At 36.8% G+C, this 17948-nt stretch overlaps 1 protein-coding gene across 1 annotated transcript in view; it reads right to left on the bottom strand.

The window, feature by feature from the left end:
- The window catches only part of LOC122793166 (hemogen-like), a 209413-nt gene extending 205304 nt beyond the window's left edge, over positions 1-4109 (bottom strand). Inside the window, exon 1 of the mRNA XM_044060982.1 lies at positions 3955-4109. Within this exon, the coding sequence (XP_043916917.1) occupies positions 3955-4033 (79 nt within the window). The 5' untranslated portion in view covers positions 4034-4109. The remainder of the gene's footprint in view (positions 1-3954) is intronic.
- Positions 4110-17948: the final 13839 nt, after the last annotated feature.

Raw genomic sequence — 17948 nt, 5'->3', positions numbered from 1 at the left:
GTGTGTGTCTGTGTGTGTGTTGGTGTGTGCGTGTATGTGTGTGTGTGTGTGTGTGTATACATTATATATATATATATATATATATATAATATAGATATACATACATATATATATATATATATATATATATATATATATATATATATATATATATATATAGATAGATAAATATATATAGATAGATATAAACATACACACACACACACACACACACACACACACACACATATATACACACATAATATATAATAGCTAAACCTAATAGTAACATAAAAGGTAGCCCATGAAAATGTACAAACTAAGCTGCATTCTGTGCTGCATGAGGAAATAATGTGAATATGGGGGTTCTCATTCCTGTCTTCCCTGCAGCTGCACTGCTGCTTATTACTAGCTGTTACTTTATAGCCTATATCCTAGCTGTTACTTTATAGCCTATAGGTAGCATTGTTGCTTCACAGCAAGAGGTTCTCCTGTTCGATTCTCCACTGGAGTGCCTTCTGTGTGGAGTCTGCAAGTCCTCCCCACGGTCGAGTGGACTCCAAAAGACATGCGTGAATGGGTGTGCCTTCACTGAAGGCTGGGCGTCGAGCTGGCAACTCGGCACCATAAAAAAAAAAAATCTACTTCCAATCATTAGCGGACCAGAGTTCCACTGTGGCGACCCCTAACCGGTAAAAAGCTGAAAAGATAAACAAACAAACATCCTAGTTGTAGCTGTAAGCACTGATGGTGTTTGTCTCAACACCACCATTACAGTCTCACAAAATATTATCAACCACCCCTAGCACATCAAAATTATCCCCAGCAATGCCTACTCATTGATAACCTGAAAATCATTTAAAGCCACAGCATCAGGTCCCTGTGGGGCCAGTAGAGAAAAGGACAGATTCTGAAGATATATTGTTACAGAAAACTGTGAGGAAGTAGTTATTAACACAGGAAGATACATGGAAAATTTTAGAAATGTCATCAAAGCAGTTGCTTCACTTTGGTGGCTTAAAAGCACTTATCCACAGTAATATATATATATATATATATATATATATATATATATATATATATATATATATATATATATATATATATATATATATATATATATATATATATATATATATATATATATATATATATACACACACACACATATATATATAGGCATACTCTCTAACACACACACACACACACACACACACACACACACACACACACACGCACCGCCCTAGTTTCTGATAAAGCTGCTTGCAGTTTGTGCTAGTGTCACCTATTGAGCATACTGTGGAACTGCTTACCACATTCTTTTACAACGGCCAGCTAAATGAGCATACTTAACTATTAGTTTTTTTTTTCTTTTTAAAAATCTCACAAGTCGAGATATAGTAATCAACGTGAACGTACTTTATTAAAATAACGTTTTCGCCTTTGCTAACGCAGAAGCTTCATCAGACATAAAAAAGAAGCGTCAAATGAGCACAATTTAAAACTTCAAGCCATTATTGTATATTATTATATAATTATATAATAATCAAAAAGAAATTAAAAATAGGCATAGCTTTCACTTTATGGGCATCGATCTTGTTAGAGTGGGTATTAGGGGGGTCCTCAGCCCCTTTTACTTGAAACAAGAGAACTAGAATGGCAACTTTTATTGGATGCCTTCTCTGTCCCTGGGTTGAACGAGGCTTGTAACATTTCTGCAATTTTAAAATATAGAAGTTACCTTAGGTAGTAAAAGTGTGAATTATTTATTCATTTAACATCCTACCTTTTAAGAGCAGTTTTTGTAATGAAATTAATAGTCCATTCATGCTTAATATGTAAGTTTTGCTTTTGTATTGTAGGTTTTAATAAACAAACCTTTCTTATTATTTTATTTCACATTTATGAATGTGCTTATTGCTGTTGGAGTGTGCTCCTGTTTGATATATATATTTCAGTTTTATATTCTTATTCCTATTTTAATTTCTTTTTGATTATTATACAATTATATAATAATATACAATAACAGTTTTGAATTGTTGTGTGTATTTTGGTATGCATATATGCTTTAAACAAACAAACAAATAATTAATTACTTTGTTTAATGTTGCCAAGGAAATGACATCACGTTGCTTGGATTGAAGTTTTAAATTGTGCTCTTGATTACTATATCTCAACTTGTGAGGTGTTCCTTAACTCGGTTACGCTTTTTTGTTTCACCAGTTGTTTGTTTTTTGTCTTAATTCTTTTTAAAAATAATATATAACAACTACATCGCTGTGTTATACAAAAATAAGTGAACATCTAGAGTTATCTTTTTAGTGTAAAAAATACGAAAATATTTTAAGTGGATGAAGAATGTGCTTTATGCAGTAGCTTTATACATTAATCTGCTTCAAGTTTTTTTTTTTTTTTTTTTAATTAGTACAGGACACACCTGTGGTACTGTTATGGTTAGGTCATGCTGTGGATAATTCATTTTTAATCCTGCGTGTGTGTGTGTGTGTGTGTGTGTGTGTGTGTGTGTGTGTGTGTGTGCGTGTGTGTGTGTGTGTGTGTGTGTGTGTGTGTGTGTGTGTGTGTGTGTGTGCGTGTGTGTATGTGTGTGTGTGTGCGTGTGTGCGTGTGTGTGTATTTGTGTAGAGAGAGATATAGACAGAAAAAGATCTCTTCATGCTTACATAACCAACAGACATTAGTTTATGCAAGTAAGTTTAAGAAAATAATTTAATAAAAGAGATGACCCAGAAGACCATGTTTCATTCAAGTATGTATACTCTGACATTTTTTTTCAGAATTTGTTAAAGCATGCCAAACTGAGCAGAAATGTACTTTTTTTATACAACAAAGCCATTTTACTTATCTGTTTGGCTGAAGCTTAACTAATACAGACTAACCAGATACAATAGAACACCACAGCCAGGTGGTACATCTTGTTCCCAAGTAAGGGAATGATATCCATATTCAGTGGTTCAATATGAAAACAGATTGAGATTTCATAAATCCCTTAAAACATTGTTAATGCCTTATAACAACAGAATATTTTTTCAAAGAAACACATTAAAATGTTGGTTATTTATGAATGGCCCACAAGTCTTGATGACATAACAGACACAAATGCATTATTCACTTTATGAAAAATTAAGTGAAAGTCAAAAATACTTATTATTGTTGTATGATAAAAGATATAATAGATTATTATTGTAAGACATAGTTAAAAAGTTTGCCATATTGCTATAGAAAGGACATCCTTTGGTGATATGCAAAATATTTGTCACATTGGCTTAAGATTATGTTATATTTTCTCCCAAAACTGTGTATATGTAAAAGTTCCATAAAATGAGAAGCTTACAGTTCTTTTAAATAGAAATACACACACACACACACACACACACACACACACACACACACACACACACACACACACACACACACACACACGGGCGCGCGCACTTACATTATTTTCTTTTACTATACGCAATATATTTTAATACAGCAATACTTTTTGAGTATTTGTTTTTTGTTAGATAGTGACTAGCTGTACCAGAAAGCTACATACATAGTTCAAGTGAAATATCTAACAACGCTTTTAAATGTATGTACATAGACTCCTAACAAACATATACATTAGTTAAAATAGAATTTAATCCTATGTAACTGGTGCCAGTACTCACTACTTGGGCCATTTCTCTATTTCCTTGTACACAGTGGCTTCTTAAATATCTCCTTAATTTAACTCACCATTTTGACAAACCTTTGTTTTCTAAAGACAGCAATACTAAATAAATTGTCAATAAGTAGAGTTACAGATTGCAGTACTAAATGAATTGTCAGTAAGTAGAATTACAGATAGAGTAATAACAATGTGCATACAGAAATATTTAGTCATTCACACAACAAATGACAACTGTATGTAGTTATAAGTCTGCATTGCAAAGTACAGAAAACAATTATTTTAAGAGTTGACTTGTTTACCTGCAGCTTCTTTAACCTTAGTCATTTCTTGATGATGGGGCACATCAGAATAGGTATGTTCCTTTTCATGGTGCTCCATGTTTATTCAGTGCCTTCTTTTGCAGCCTAATCCTTTCTGAAAATCACAAGTGCACATTGTTTGTAGTAATGGATGCCTATGGTACACTGGATTAGTATTCAGACACCCAGCCCGCCCCAAGCTTCTTATCTACCAGAAACATTCAAACAACATTTTTAACAAACTATTACCATTTTCCCCTTATCATGTTTAGAAAGTATGTGCACATGCTAGATGTAATTTAGGGAAGAGTTTTAGACTTTGTAATTTCTGCAGCCAAAAGCTTGTCAGAATATTACATTCTTAGATAAAAAAATGAAATTGTTGACTACACTTCTGAAAACAGAAGTTTACATCATATTGCAATAACCAGTCTCCAAGTAAGTCACAGCAGCTTACAGCTAGATGGCACTCAAAGTTCCTCATCTATGAACTCGCACATATAGAGAGTGAAATAAGTGCATTGTACTTCTAGCAGCTTACATAATTTCCCTAAAAGCTTTATTAACCGAGTTTCCTTGTGATTCTTCTGGTTTGCAAAATGCAGTGTGGATTTACTTTAAAAGTTGATAATATCTGGCATTTTTATCAATATGCTGTCCTACAGTCACCAGACATTGGTGAAACTCATACATACATTCAAAAGTCATTCATCACCAGATATTCATCAATGCAGTACTGCAGAATACCAGCTCATACAGTTCTGATTAGTAACATAGGGCCAGATTCATAAAACTTTGTTGCATCATGCTAAGTGAGTTTGTGGGATTAGTGGGGACACTCAGAGTGTGCGTGATTCAAGAGACACACTAACAATACATCTTGCTTTAAAACAAGGCACAGACAAGGTGTATTCTAATGACCATATAATAAGCTGTGCTGTATGCAAATGAAGCAAAAACGTTGGCAGAGCAATTCGGAAATGTACAAATGAAGCATGGCCGTGTTACACCCACATTAGAATGGAACATAACTACATGCTTACATTCATGTACTGGATAAATCTATATTTAGTGTTGTGGCACCAATTATAAACTTGTATCTCAAAATGGTTCTCATAGCAGCCACTGCTACCAATTGTGTATGATATCACCCCCAGAGGTGTCATGTCTTTCAGCCTCACTTAACATTCCATGGTCGCCATAACATTGACATAATGGACTGCTACCTTGTGGAAAGGGACATCATGGATCAAACACTGAACATATGTTGGCTTCATCTGCCACCCCATGGGGACATGCAGTACCTACTCTAGTGGATGTATGTTTATCTAGTGGCATGTGTCTTTATGTATATTAGCTACAGGGACCTTTGAGTGACTTACCGGGGACACAGTGGGGGTATCCTAGGCATATCATCTGCTTAAGCATGTGGGTTGACCATATGTGGTTCCCCATACCCCAGAGGAGAGACCAAACACCATATGGGATTTCTATGCTATGGCTTGCTTTCAGAAGTACTGGGGGTCATTGAGTGTACTCACACTGAAATAAAGCCCCATCTGGAGAAATAGGAATGATGTATGTGAAACACAAAGGTATCACTCCATCAACTGACAAGTGGACTGTAAAGGCACAAGGTATCATCTATAATGTGTGTGCAGGCAACCCAGGACAGTTTCCATGACTATTACATATGGCACACATGTGACATTTATCAACAGTTTGCAAGGAGTGACTTCCTTCCCTCACTAGAGGAAGCAACACCTTCAACCCAGTTATCATCAACATGGGAGACCATTGCTCCACATCTACAGTCAGTTCCTCCCTGGTTAAATCTGACCACAAACTGATCACCATGGAAATCTCCATCTCATCGACACACCCCACTAAGGTGACCACCCTGAAAAACTTCTCTAAAGCCAACTTTGGGCTCCTAAAAGCAGAGGTGGCTAACTTTTCGGCACCCATGCCAATGGAAAATAGCTGCATGACTGCCGAATCATACACCAATGCACTGTCCGAACATGTACACAAATGCATGGACCTTGCCATACCATATAGAACTAAGACACTCTCCTCCAACAAACGGAAGTCAATCTAGTGGTCCCCAGCCATCAATAAACTCTACAACAGAAGGAAGAAACTGTTGCAGAAAAAAATGAAATCACAAGCCTGGAAAACCTCCCTTATCAATCTCAACAAAAAGCTGAGATCCCTTATCAAATCCTCTAAAGCCAGCTATAAAGGCAGAATTGTGTCTGACACCAAAAACAACCACAATGCTTTCTATAGCTATAGCAAAAACTTCAAAGGCAATACCCAGATTTGCTCTGAGTTATTTCACAATGGCACCTCCTATGCTCAGCCAACAGACCTAGCCAACATACTGGCCAACAGATTCAATGCCCACTTTACTCCTCCCCCCCCCCCCCAGGGGCCTATCACAAAACCAGATGAAAGCCTGGTACCCACCATTTCTGCATCACAGATAAAAGTTGCATTGTCCAAAGCCAAGAATACAGCATCCATGGGACTTGATAATATCCCTGGCTGCATCCTACATGAGCTACAAAATGAACTGGTACCACATCTTTGTGCCCAGTTCAATCACAGTCTTACGTCAGGCTATGTCCCAAACAAATAGTGCACTGCTACAGTCATCTCGCTCCATAAAAGGGGAGCAACTACAGATCCTGGGAACTATCGCCCAATTAGCCTGACAAGCCTGGTATGCAAAGCTATGGAGCACATCATTATGGATCTGCTTAACAAAGATATAGGCAATCTCCAAACTCATGAGCCCACACAGTTTGGCTTTGTCAAGGGGAGAGCCTGCCTGCTGAACCTGGTTGACTTCTTCGAGACAGTCACCAAGGCTGTGAATGAGGGTAAGGCAGTGCATACAGCCTACCTCAACCTGGCCAAGGCCTTTGATACCATTCTCCACTCAGGTATCATTGATAAACTCACCAAACTAGGCATCAATCCTTACATCACTAGGTGGGTTGCAAATTGGCTCACACACAGGAACCGCAGAGTGAAAGTTGTGGATTCCAAGTCAGACTGTCAATCAGTCATGAGTGGAGACTCACAGAGCTCAGTCCTGGGCCCTCTCCTGTTTGGCATTTACTTCTCAGAAGTCCAGGCCAACACAGAAGGACTCTGGCTGACCATGCTTACTGATGACTGCAAACTAGGAGTCATTCTCATCTCCCAAGTGATGCAGACATCCCACAAAAGGGCTTCTCTGAGACAGAACTATGGCCTGAAGCTTAATGCCAAAAAAAGAGTTATCATCCCCTTTGGAAAAATCTCAGTTCCCACAAATTACCATGTTGATGGGAGCCCACTGAACACTGTAGGGGCCATAAGAGATCTGGGCATCCCGGTCGACAGCCACCTCACTTTCGACCACCACATTGCCACTGTGGTCAGAAAGTCCTTCTACATGGCACATCTTATAACCAAAGGTTTCGTATCCAGGAAGAAAGAGGTCATCATCCCTCTCTACTCATCCCTCATTAGACCAATCATCAGATATAACGCCCCATTTGGCATGTACCTGATCAGACACATACAACAGCTGGAGAGGCCACAAAAGTGCCTCACAAGAAGAATCCTAGGCCTTAAACACATGTCCTACATGGACAGACTCAAGAAACTTCAGCTGTTCTCAGTCTCTATTCATCTAATTAGAGGTGATCTCTGCTTGACTTACAAAGCCATGTCCAACCCAGCCCTACTTGAAATGCTACACCTAAAGAAATCCCAATCCCCCTGTGCCACATGCTCCGGAGATCACAACCTCATTACCTCAATTAATAGAACATACTGGAGGGACATGTTCATCTCCCAAAGACTGCCCATACTCTGGAATCAGTTTCCATTCATGTCAAGCAGAGCACCTCACTGGCCCTCTTCAAGAGAAATCTTGACGAGTAGATGAGTAACAGAAAGTTCACTCCAGGGATCATTCCAGTTGCACTACTGGATATGGGCACTGTGAACTAACATCAGGTGGCACAGTGCCTGGACAATTGTTTTTGGTCTAGGCTTGTAAATGCTCCAGGGCCATTAGCCTAGTACACACCTATAAATCTATGAACCTAAAGAGATATCTAGTAGGTGATGCTGAATATGCCATTGAGCCTTGGTTCATGAACCCACTGAGAAATCCACATAGCTAAACAGGGCAAGGTTACAATTATGCCATATCATAAACAAGAAATATTACAGAGCATGTGTTTGGACTACCGAAGTCATGATTCCACTGCCTGGATATGTTTGGTTGAGCCCTGCAGTACAATTATTCCATGTGTGCAACTATTCTAACTGATTGTGGCATTACAAATAATACAATAATAAGAAAGTAGATAGAACAGGATAGCAATGAGCAGGGACCATATTTGCCATCACCAAAGGCAGTGGCAGCTGAGACAGACAGGGAGTCAGAGGAGGATCCTGCAGAATGGGTTGACCAAGGACACAATATGCCATGGCACTAGCAAAGAGGCAGCAGATTGCACATAGCTTTACTACATACCAAACAAGAGCTAAGCAGATGCAGACAGCAAAAGTGATGCATACAAATGCACTAGACTGTGCTTACCAATGCATAGGCAGGCCACTCTGTGCATCTGACATAGGCAGTCCAAATCAGAATGTGCAAGTGGGGAAGGGAACTCTACTACATAACTATACAATAACTAAGCAAATACAGACGAGTAATAATTATGCATACAAAACCAGCAGATTGTGCTTACACATGGATAGGTTGGTCACTTTGTGCACCAGACATAGGCAATCCAAAGTCATAATGTTCAACGGGAAAGGCACAGTTATCATCATCTGCACAGGTAAGGAAGTGCGTATATGCATGCATATCTTTCACAGAGAAATGTGTGAGTGTGAGTGATAGGTCTAACAAAAAAAGAAGTGCACCTATAGAAAAAAAGAAATGCACTTAGGGACAGAGTAAAGAGGTTTTTTGAAGGGTGTTATGATATTGAAGGGTCTGTCTCACTGTTTGGGGAGGTGATATGGGCTGTGGTGGTGTGCATGTGTGTTTGCAAAGACACAGCCTCAGCGCATGGGCAACACTGCACTGTAGCCTACTTGACAGTTCCAAGGCATGCATGACAAAGGACTCATGTTCCTGTTCACATCCTAACACCCAGAAACTCCCTCTGTCAGGCATTGTAATGGCTGCCCCATAATCCATGTTAGATGTCGGTGTGTTATACAAATATGACTGACATCTGCTGGAGGAGGTGCCAGCATAACCATGACAATGACCACAACCATGGGGATGGCCTGTCCTGGGTGTAGGCACATCCCCAACAGATGTGTAAGTGCTAGCATTGTGGGAGCAGGACCTCACCTCTCCAGGGCCAGGTCAGCTAATATCCAAAGCTGTACCTGATGCCCGGTCTCAAGGACAGCAACCCATCCCCAACAGATGACCTAGAACAGACATTGCACATTCCAGGTTGTCATTTATCCTGCCCAGTGAATCTCTCACACACACACACACACACACACACACACACACACACACACACACACACACACACACACACTTCATGAAGTCCCATAAGATGGCATACACTGCCTGAATGACCCTCACAACCTCTGCCAGGACCCTCATGGAACTCTCTTGTGCCTTCCTCATGGCTGTCCACATATGCTGGGTGGCAGATACTGATGCACCAACCTCAGGGGGGAGGCAGTAACCATATCTCCTATGAGCCCTGCTACCAGCATCCTGTGTGGAACTTCCTGCAACAATGGCTAGGGATAGATTCTGATATGTCGATACTTGGAGACACAACAATTCCTTGATCTACAGTGCTCCCATCGACCTGCCCACTCTCAGAAGATAGTATTTCATGGGTATGCACAGGCAGACAGACTGTGTCCATACAGTGTACGGGGAAAAATGTGAGTCACACTCCCTTCATCCAACATACTCTCTGCTGCCCTAGACTGTGACTGCTCATCCCCACCATCATTATCATCATCATTGTCATAGGCTAAGGATCCTCCAGCATCAGACAGAAGCAGTTACACAATGTTGGTGGAAGACAATGATCCACCTAAGAATACACCAAAATAAAATATGCCCAGTGTAAGCATGCCCAAACACCACAACTACACATGCAATTAATATTACTGCAACTATTAATAAAAGTACCAACATATAACCATACCTTGTACAGATGATTATCACACCTCAATGCCAGATGTACCTATGTATAATAGCTGAGATAGCTATTATAAAAAGTAATGTGACTAACCGTTACAAATGGGGCATATCACAAAGATATGACTACATACTTTGAGCATCACCCACAGAAACTATCTGGGGCCTCTCCAACTTTGTCCTGACATTCAATACCACAGTGTGGAACTCTGTGGAAGTGGTACTATCTTTGAGTGTGTACAGAAACCCTCTGTCTGCATAAGAGGTGGCAGAGTATACATCCCACCACCTATAGACCTCTGCTGCTGTGCTACTGCCGCCATTCTTTGGGTATCAGCATGGATCATATCATTCTCTCTCTCTCTTTTTAGCGCAGACCATGTCATAGTTCCATACCTGACCACCCACAGCACTGACACTGCTGAAAACTTCCTACCAGACATGGTTATGGAAAGGCTTGTCAGCAGTATGCAATGTGAAGATCCATCTACCATGGAGATGGGAGGCACATTGTACAATCTAGCTCTCAGCATCACTGAGCTGAGGCTTTTCACTGGATGGAGTCATAACCACTTGTTTCTTAACTTATCTCTTTTGAATGGAGAACACTGAAATTAACAGCCATGGCCCTACTTGGGTATTACACATCATAACATTTTGAAATTAATGTTAATAGGCCATCTACTATGGTTTACTGCAGCCTGGCACCAACATAAGTGTTTCCACAAAGCAATCAACATGGCGAGCATAATGATTATTGTTTGTCCTAACCCACCAACAAAATAATAAAAGGTCCATGAGTGCAACTTATTAAGCACACAAGCACACATGTAAATCATTATCCACATATGTTATATTAAGGATCTTGTATAAACATAACTAGAACGTGCACAACTTTACATTTTACACCAACACCATTCATTCATACACATCTTTACATGCATGCTGCAATGTATGCCTGCATATATTGTATATTATACCAGCTTTTTATTACACACAGCTATACTGCACAGAAACAAGAACAGCCCTGAGACTTGCACCCTTTACAGCACATACAACACAAACATAAACATAAAGAAATAAAAGTAACAAACAACACACCTAAACACATATTTAAAACTACTTTACTTACTACTGCAGTTTTTCAGTTTTTCAGTATTCAAAAAAAAAAAAAAAAAAAATAATCTTCCGTAGCATGATTGAGAAAAAAATGAATAAAAAGTCAGAGTAGAAGCCTCTAAGCTCTAGTCCATAAAAGGTCAAACAAGAAATCCATGAATACAGCAGAATAAACTCAACTATTAAAAAAAAACATACAAACAAAAAAAAACAAACAAAAAAAAAAAACATCATCCATTTACACACTCACATTGATCATCTACCACACCCACATTGATTCTATATAAAGTAAAAGCCTTTCTACTAAAAGCCTTCTTAACAAAATCAATTAATCATTAAACAAACAACCAAATTACATTACATCCATCACTTACAGCCCAAGTAAAAACTAAAAAATAAAAACTAAACTGAACACTAAAAAACAAAAACAAATATATATAAACTTATACTATATTTATATATGTATATAAAAAATTTATAAAAATATTAAATTAAAAATATAAAAAAATAAAATTAAAAAAAAATATAATATATATCATTATTATATAAAAAATTTTTAGACTAATATTTTTAAAAGGTTTCTAAAACTTTTTATCATCAGTAACATTCAATCTATCATTTGTCAGCTTAAATTTGTTTTTATTCATGAGTTTTATTCAGTATTATTTTTGTCTCATCTCATTAGTGTCTCTCATGTGTGTATCTGGATGTATGACATATGTTTCTTTCCTGCCTGTATAGTATAGTCTTGCCCGTGCCTTCTTGTATCTTTCTATCTTTGTATGTTATCTGTCTTTTCTTCTATTCTGTCTTTTTTCTAGCGATTAGTTTTTCCTACATTAAACGGCAGGACACTGTGTAGATAAACAGATAAACACTGTGTGCAACGCACTACTTAACGAGCAACTCAAACTTAAATTCTCTCAATGTCTCAGGATGAACAAAACTTGATTTTACATGTATATAGCTGCAATAAGAATTATACTGCAACTTATATATCTGCCTTATCCTACTCTAAATTCCATTTTTGTCACAGGAACATACATCTTTCTGTTTTAATGACATCTTTTATCATAGAAAAAGAGAAATTATTGATTATAAAAATATAACATATGTATATGAATTATTATAGGAATGATAGTAATCAATAATATTAGATTATGATATAGCATTGAAAAAGATAGATAACAATATTAAAGTATAAAATATAGAGATAAAATATATACCTATCTATAAGATAATGATTAAATTAATCATGGAATTACAATAATGTAGAAATGAATATTATGAATATTTTGAATATTTTCTCATTTTCATTCCTATCATTAAAATTTTAAACTATAACACAACAGATCACACAAATCAACTGTTGATCCACCATATAGACCTTAGAAGGATCTGATATGGGTTAATTGACTATCATTACTATTACAAAATTTTACATCCTTTGTTACTTACTATACAGACTATATTTAGATTTTTGTATAATACTTGATAGAGATATTACAGAGATATAGAGATGCAGCCATTACCCTATATTTTTATGTTGTTCTCTGTTTGCTTGCTCATTATATTTGATTACATAGCATATATGAGAATAATTTCTGATAATAGAGAATAGCTATTTATTAGTTAGTTTTAATGATATCGATATCGAATGTGTGTGTATGTTTATGGAGTTAGTTCTGCAATGTTATGTATTATGGATGATGTTTGAATTAACAAGGTGGAATAAGTGGGTAATATGGAGTCACATATACAATAATTATTTCAACATTGTGATGGCACACTGGGAGGAAACTACAATGCTTACAATATAACACTATATACATACAAATGAACAATATATGGATGATAATATTTCTTTTGAATCATTTTTATTTTATATATATTTTTATATGGATACATAAAGATTATTAAAATTTACATAATGTATTTTACATAATTCTAAAATTAGATTAAAAATTTAATTTTTTATAGATGACTTTAGAAATAGATTTTTATGATATTTATAGAAGTGGTTGAAGATATATAATAAGAAGAAATATTAGAAAAAATATTTTTAAAAAAAATTAATAAAAGGACAAACAATACATATATTAAAATATATTAAAACAAACTTTACAGATTATATGGTTAACTAATGATGATATAATTTACAATAAATAAGAACAAGATTCACATAATTTATATAATATAAGTGGGTATAGTAGGTGCAAAGGGAACAAGAAATAGAGAGAATGTGACAACCACATTTTAATAAGACAAATTTTTGACATGGATATTAGAAAAAAAAGAAAAATAAGAGAAAGAAAAAATATAAAATTTTAGCAATAATATATATAGGGTATGTATTATTTAAATTTTAATTGGATATTTTTATTAGGATGTGGGTAGTAGGAGGAAAGCAATTACAATATGAATATATGGTAGGTGAAAAACCAACAGTTGTATATGATAGTGAGAGAATTCTGGAACACTAATGGAAAAGGTTAGGCACAGTAGAACAGGTTTATATGGTTTTAGAGGTAGGTATATCAGCTATATATATACAAGTAAAACCAAAGTTTTGTTTAGAGATGAAGGTTTGGAGAATGGCTCACTGCCAGTTTGAGATTGTATATAATCATATCTTTATTGTTTGTTTGTGTGTGTCCTTGTGTTTAATGGTTTATTTGCTTATACAGCTCTGGAGTCAGTAGAAGGGGTGAGAGAACTTACTATACATATACCTGATACAAGACATGCAGTTTCATGTAGCACCACTAATCAGGATACAAAACATAAGTTTCTGGTGAGCAATTTAATACATCAGATATAGATAACAGAGAATGCACATCTACTAAAACACAACATCTACAGGATAAAAAGCTGAACAAAAATGAATAATATGGCTAGAAACAGATAAAAGTTTTGTGTTGAATGATTCTATTAGTCTGAAACCTTTTCTCAAAGATAGGAAGCTGATACACTAATTTCTTGTTGATTATATATTAAAAGGGAATACATATATTTTTTCATAATTTTTTAATCACATATTTAAAATAGTATTAAGTAAGTTATACATATATAATAAGTTTTTATAGTGTGATTGTATAAGTATTTATAATGTTTTTAGTTCTAAGTATTCAGTTTTTACTTAGGCTGTAAGTGAAGGATGTGGACACTAACTGATAGAAGTTGTTGCTATGACAATTGATTTAATAATTAGTAGAACCTGTAGAAGGCTTTTACTTTAAATAGATGATCAATGTGGGTGATGTTATGACAGTCTGAGGAAGCATGGTGGATCCATGTGAACACGCTTACTGACTTACTTTGTTTTTTTCTCTGTGTGTTTTTTGTTAATATTAAAGTTTTATCTAGCTGAAGCCGTGCTGCTGTATTTGTGGATTTTTGCTTGGACTTCCATAGCATGATGATGATCTCTGCTTCGGATCACACTTATATGGTGTAGATCCCCCACACACACACACACACACACACACTCTGGCTGCAATTTGTCTGGTGATTAAGGCTCATCTTATTACTGTTTCGGAATTTCTCAAGTTTTTTACAAATGTTGTATTACTTCTTCTGTGGTATCATTAGCAAGTACATAGGTCAGGAGAATATGAATTAAACAGGCAGGGGTTAAAATCACCTTGAAGCCTAACTTGTACTAGAGTTACATTACAGTAAGCATGCACAAATACATAATAAGTAATAAAGTCAACCATAGTATGTATATGCTTACTGAGTAAATTGTCAGTACAGTAGGGATGGATTTTGCTTCCCTTGTTGTTGCATGCTGTTTAATAATACTCATGTGTCTGTATTATATAGACAACAAGCAATTTTAACTACAATAAAAGTCACTACCTTCCCTGTGACATTATTTCACCACATACATGGCCAAAAAGGTGTTTCATAACAAGGAAAAATATCTATCTGTGGCATAATTTGTGTGACAGCTGCCAAAGAACAGCCTTGCTATCCTTATATAAGGACAGAGAAATGATAGTTGTCATTGTATTCCAAAAACTGAAGAAAATCCTTCAACACACTAGGAAATCAGCTTTTGTCATGCAACTAAGGTGATCAACAATGCATGACACCAGGCAATATTAATATAAGGTGACATTAATAGTTGTATTGTCACACTTTCCATATGCTTTTGTAGCCATAAAGTGGTGTGCACATTGTCAATATATTAGGGGTAGGAGTTCCTCTGTAGTATCACTTGCTAATGTGCTACTTTACAGAATATCTGTTAAGTAGGCAGCTGTTCCATTCCGATGAGTTTTAAGTTGTAGCAGTCTGACAAACAATCCACATCTTGCATTAACTACTTTCAATGCATATAAGTAATAAGGGTAAGCATAATACTTATATGTAAGACCTTGTCATTGCTGTGTAAATTGTTGGTAAAGGAGGGTTGTACTTTGATCACATGATTGTTGTATACTGTTTATCAATGGCCATTGTTTAGTTTTCCACAGTGTTATTACTTTTTCTTTGAAATACATGTTATCTGCCCTGTCCACTAAACCTTCTGTTGTGGCGTCAGTTGATAATGCAGCAGTATTGGCAGTATTAGTTAGGTAGGCAGGAGTTTAAATCTATCAGTGTTGTACCTTGCATCATGCTAACAACAATCATTGTCATGTGCTAATAACATACCATGCAAGTATAAAATATTCAGTGATGTGTACTAGGGCTGATGGATTTTAATCCTCTCCCATTTTAACTGGTGTGTTTCTTTCCATGGTTTATATTTCACTCTTCAACACTTTTCTAACATTTCCCTGAAATGTGTGTATTCAGACCTCTCCAGTCTCCATTCTTTTGTAGCTTCATTTGCTAATGCCCTGGTCTATTGAATTCCTTTAAGAAAAGACAAGGTTTGAACTCAGGCAGGTATATTTTTATTATCCTGCTATTATGTATTCCTTTCCCCTGAATTGTATTTTCCAGTCATCTTCTCTGCCAGTGCTCCTTTGGCATGCCTTGCTAATACAGTACTCTACTGTATATCAGATACATAGGCAATGGTTCCGTTCCATTCATGTGCATTTCTATTTTGGTGTTGTCATGTGTTCAGTTCCTGAAAGTAAACAATCCTCTAATGAGTGAGTACATTAGGTGGTGGATGTTGGGACATTCCAACATTATATATTTCTGGAGTCTTCTGCCATTTTTGAGCTAGGAAGTTGGGATGTATGGGCTCCTAACCCACCTCCAATGTGTTCTTTCCATATTTGCAAACCTTCTGATATATATTTTGCTTCACCTTTTCATTTCAGCCTGTCTTATAATCCTATTTCCAAAATAAGCTATGGTCAAAAACTAGATAGATACGCCACACACATACCAATAATGAGATTATAACTCAAATCTTTCTGCGCTCATATGTTGCATGAGAGTTGGTGGACAGCAGTATTGATGCACAGCAGTAATCACAAAGGAATGGCACTCCACATCCCTATGGGTTGTATGTATTTTGATAACTTTTCTGTTTGCGTTCTGTCATATGGCTACATTTCCCGGATATGTGTTTTACGACCCTCAGTGCTGCACTGGCTCTCTTTACTAATGCAATGCTATGAAGCATTCAAGTGTGGGAGCTCTGGGCTCATTTTTTGTGCAGTATACCTGCATATTTGCACTTTACAAGTAATTATTTTATAGTCCCTTGCATTCCAACTCCTGCAGTAGCTGACTTTGCCAGTAAACTGTGGATATACTGGCATGTTGACAGAATTGCTGGTTACTCCTCTCAGGGTAACATATATTTATTTTTAATGGCATTCACTGTATAGAACAGATCCATTGTTGACACTCCAATGTTCTTGGGTCTGGTGCAGGTTATTACATTATACTACTTTATTATATCCCACCTCTCCAGGGTATACATTACATTCTTCAAAACTTCCGTATTGTTATAGCACTTTCTTCTCTCTGCTTTTCCATCAATTGTTTTGTTACTCAGTTCCATTAGTACTTTTTTGTTTTCCATTTCAGTGGATTTTGTTATGATAGTGTAACCTCTTCTCCAATCACAGCATCTGTGGTACTTTCCCTTCAAGTGCACATTTCTCTATGTATGCATTTGTTGCTGTTGATTAAATCAACATTATACAACTGTGCTCAAGCATTCATATCCAGTACTGGGGTGCTCATGCACAGTCATTGTTTAACTCAGATGCTGAAATTTTGATGTGACTGCAAAGTGTCTTACCATGATCTAGCCATGAGTCTGTGCTGCGTCAGTGACAAGATGCTCTTTATAATTCACACTGGCTTGGCAGAATGCATATTTGATTAGCATTGCTGCTCATCCAGCAAGTTGGCATAATGGTTTACAGTCTTCACCTCTCATGCACGGGGAACAAAGTTTGATCCTGACCTCCTCCCAATTGCCTGTATGGAGTTTGCATGTTCTCCCTGTGTCACTGTGGGGTTCCTCCCACCTCCCGAAAACATGCCAAGTGTTTCCACCTCAAATTCACCTAATAATGGAGATGTGGGCAGCAGCACAGACTCTAGATGGTGTCTATAAAGGCGAACAGTTATATATACCAACCGCTTTGGACATTAACATTGGTGCGCAGTGTGATGCTCCTGCACTGGCCCAGTAATCAAGGAGCCTCAATCCTCACCACTGGCAACAGTGAGGGATGTATACAATGGG

The sequence above is a fragment of the Protopterus annectens genome, chromosome 2.part0 (genome assembly GCF_019279795.1).
Source record: "Protopterus annectens isolate FY-2018-M chromosome 2.part0, PAN1.0, whole genome shotgun sequence".
NCBI lineage: Eukaryota > Metazoa > Chordata > Ceratodontiformes > Protopteridae > Protopterus > Protopterus annectens.
Note: the sequence above shows the minus strand (reverse complement) of the source record. Positions and strands in the feature narration are given on the sequence as shown.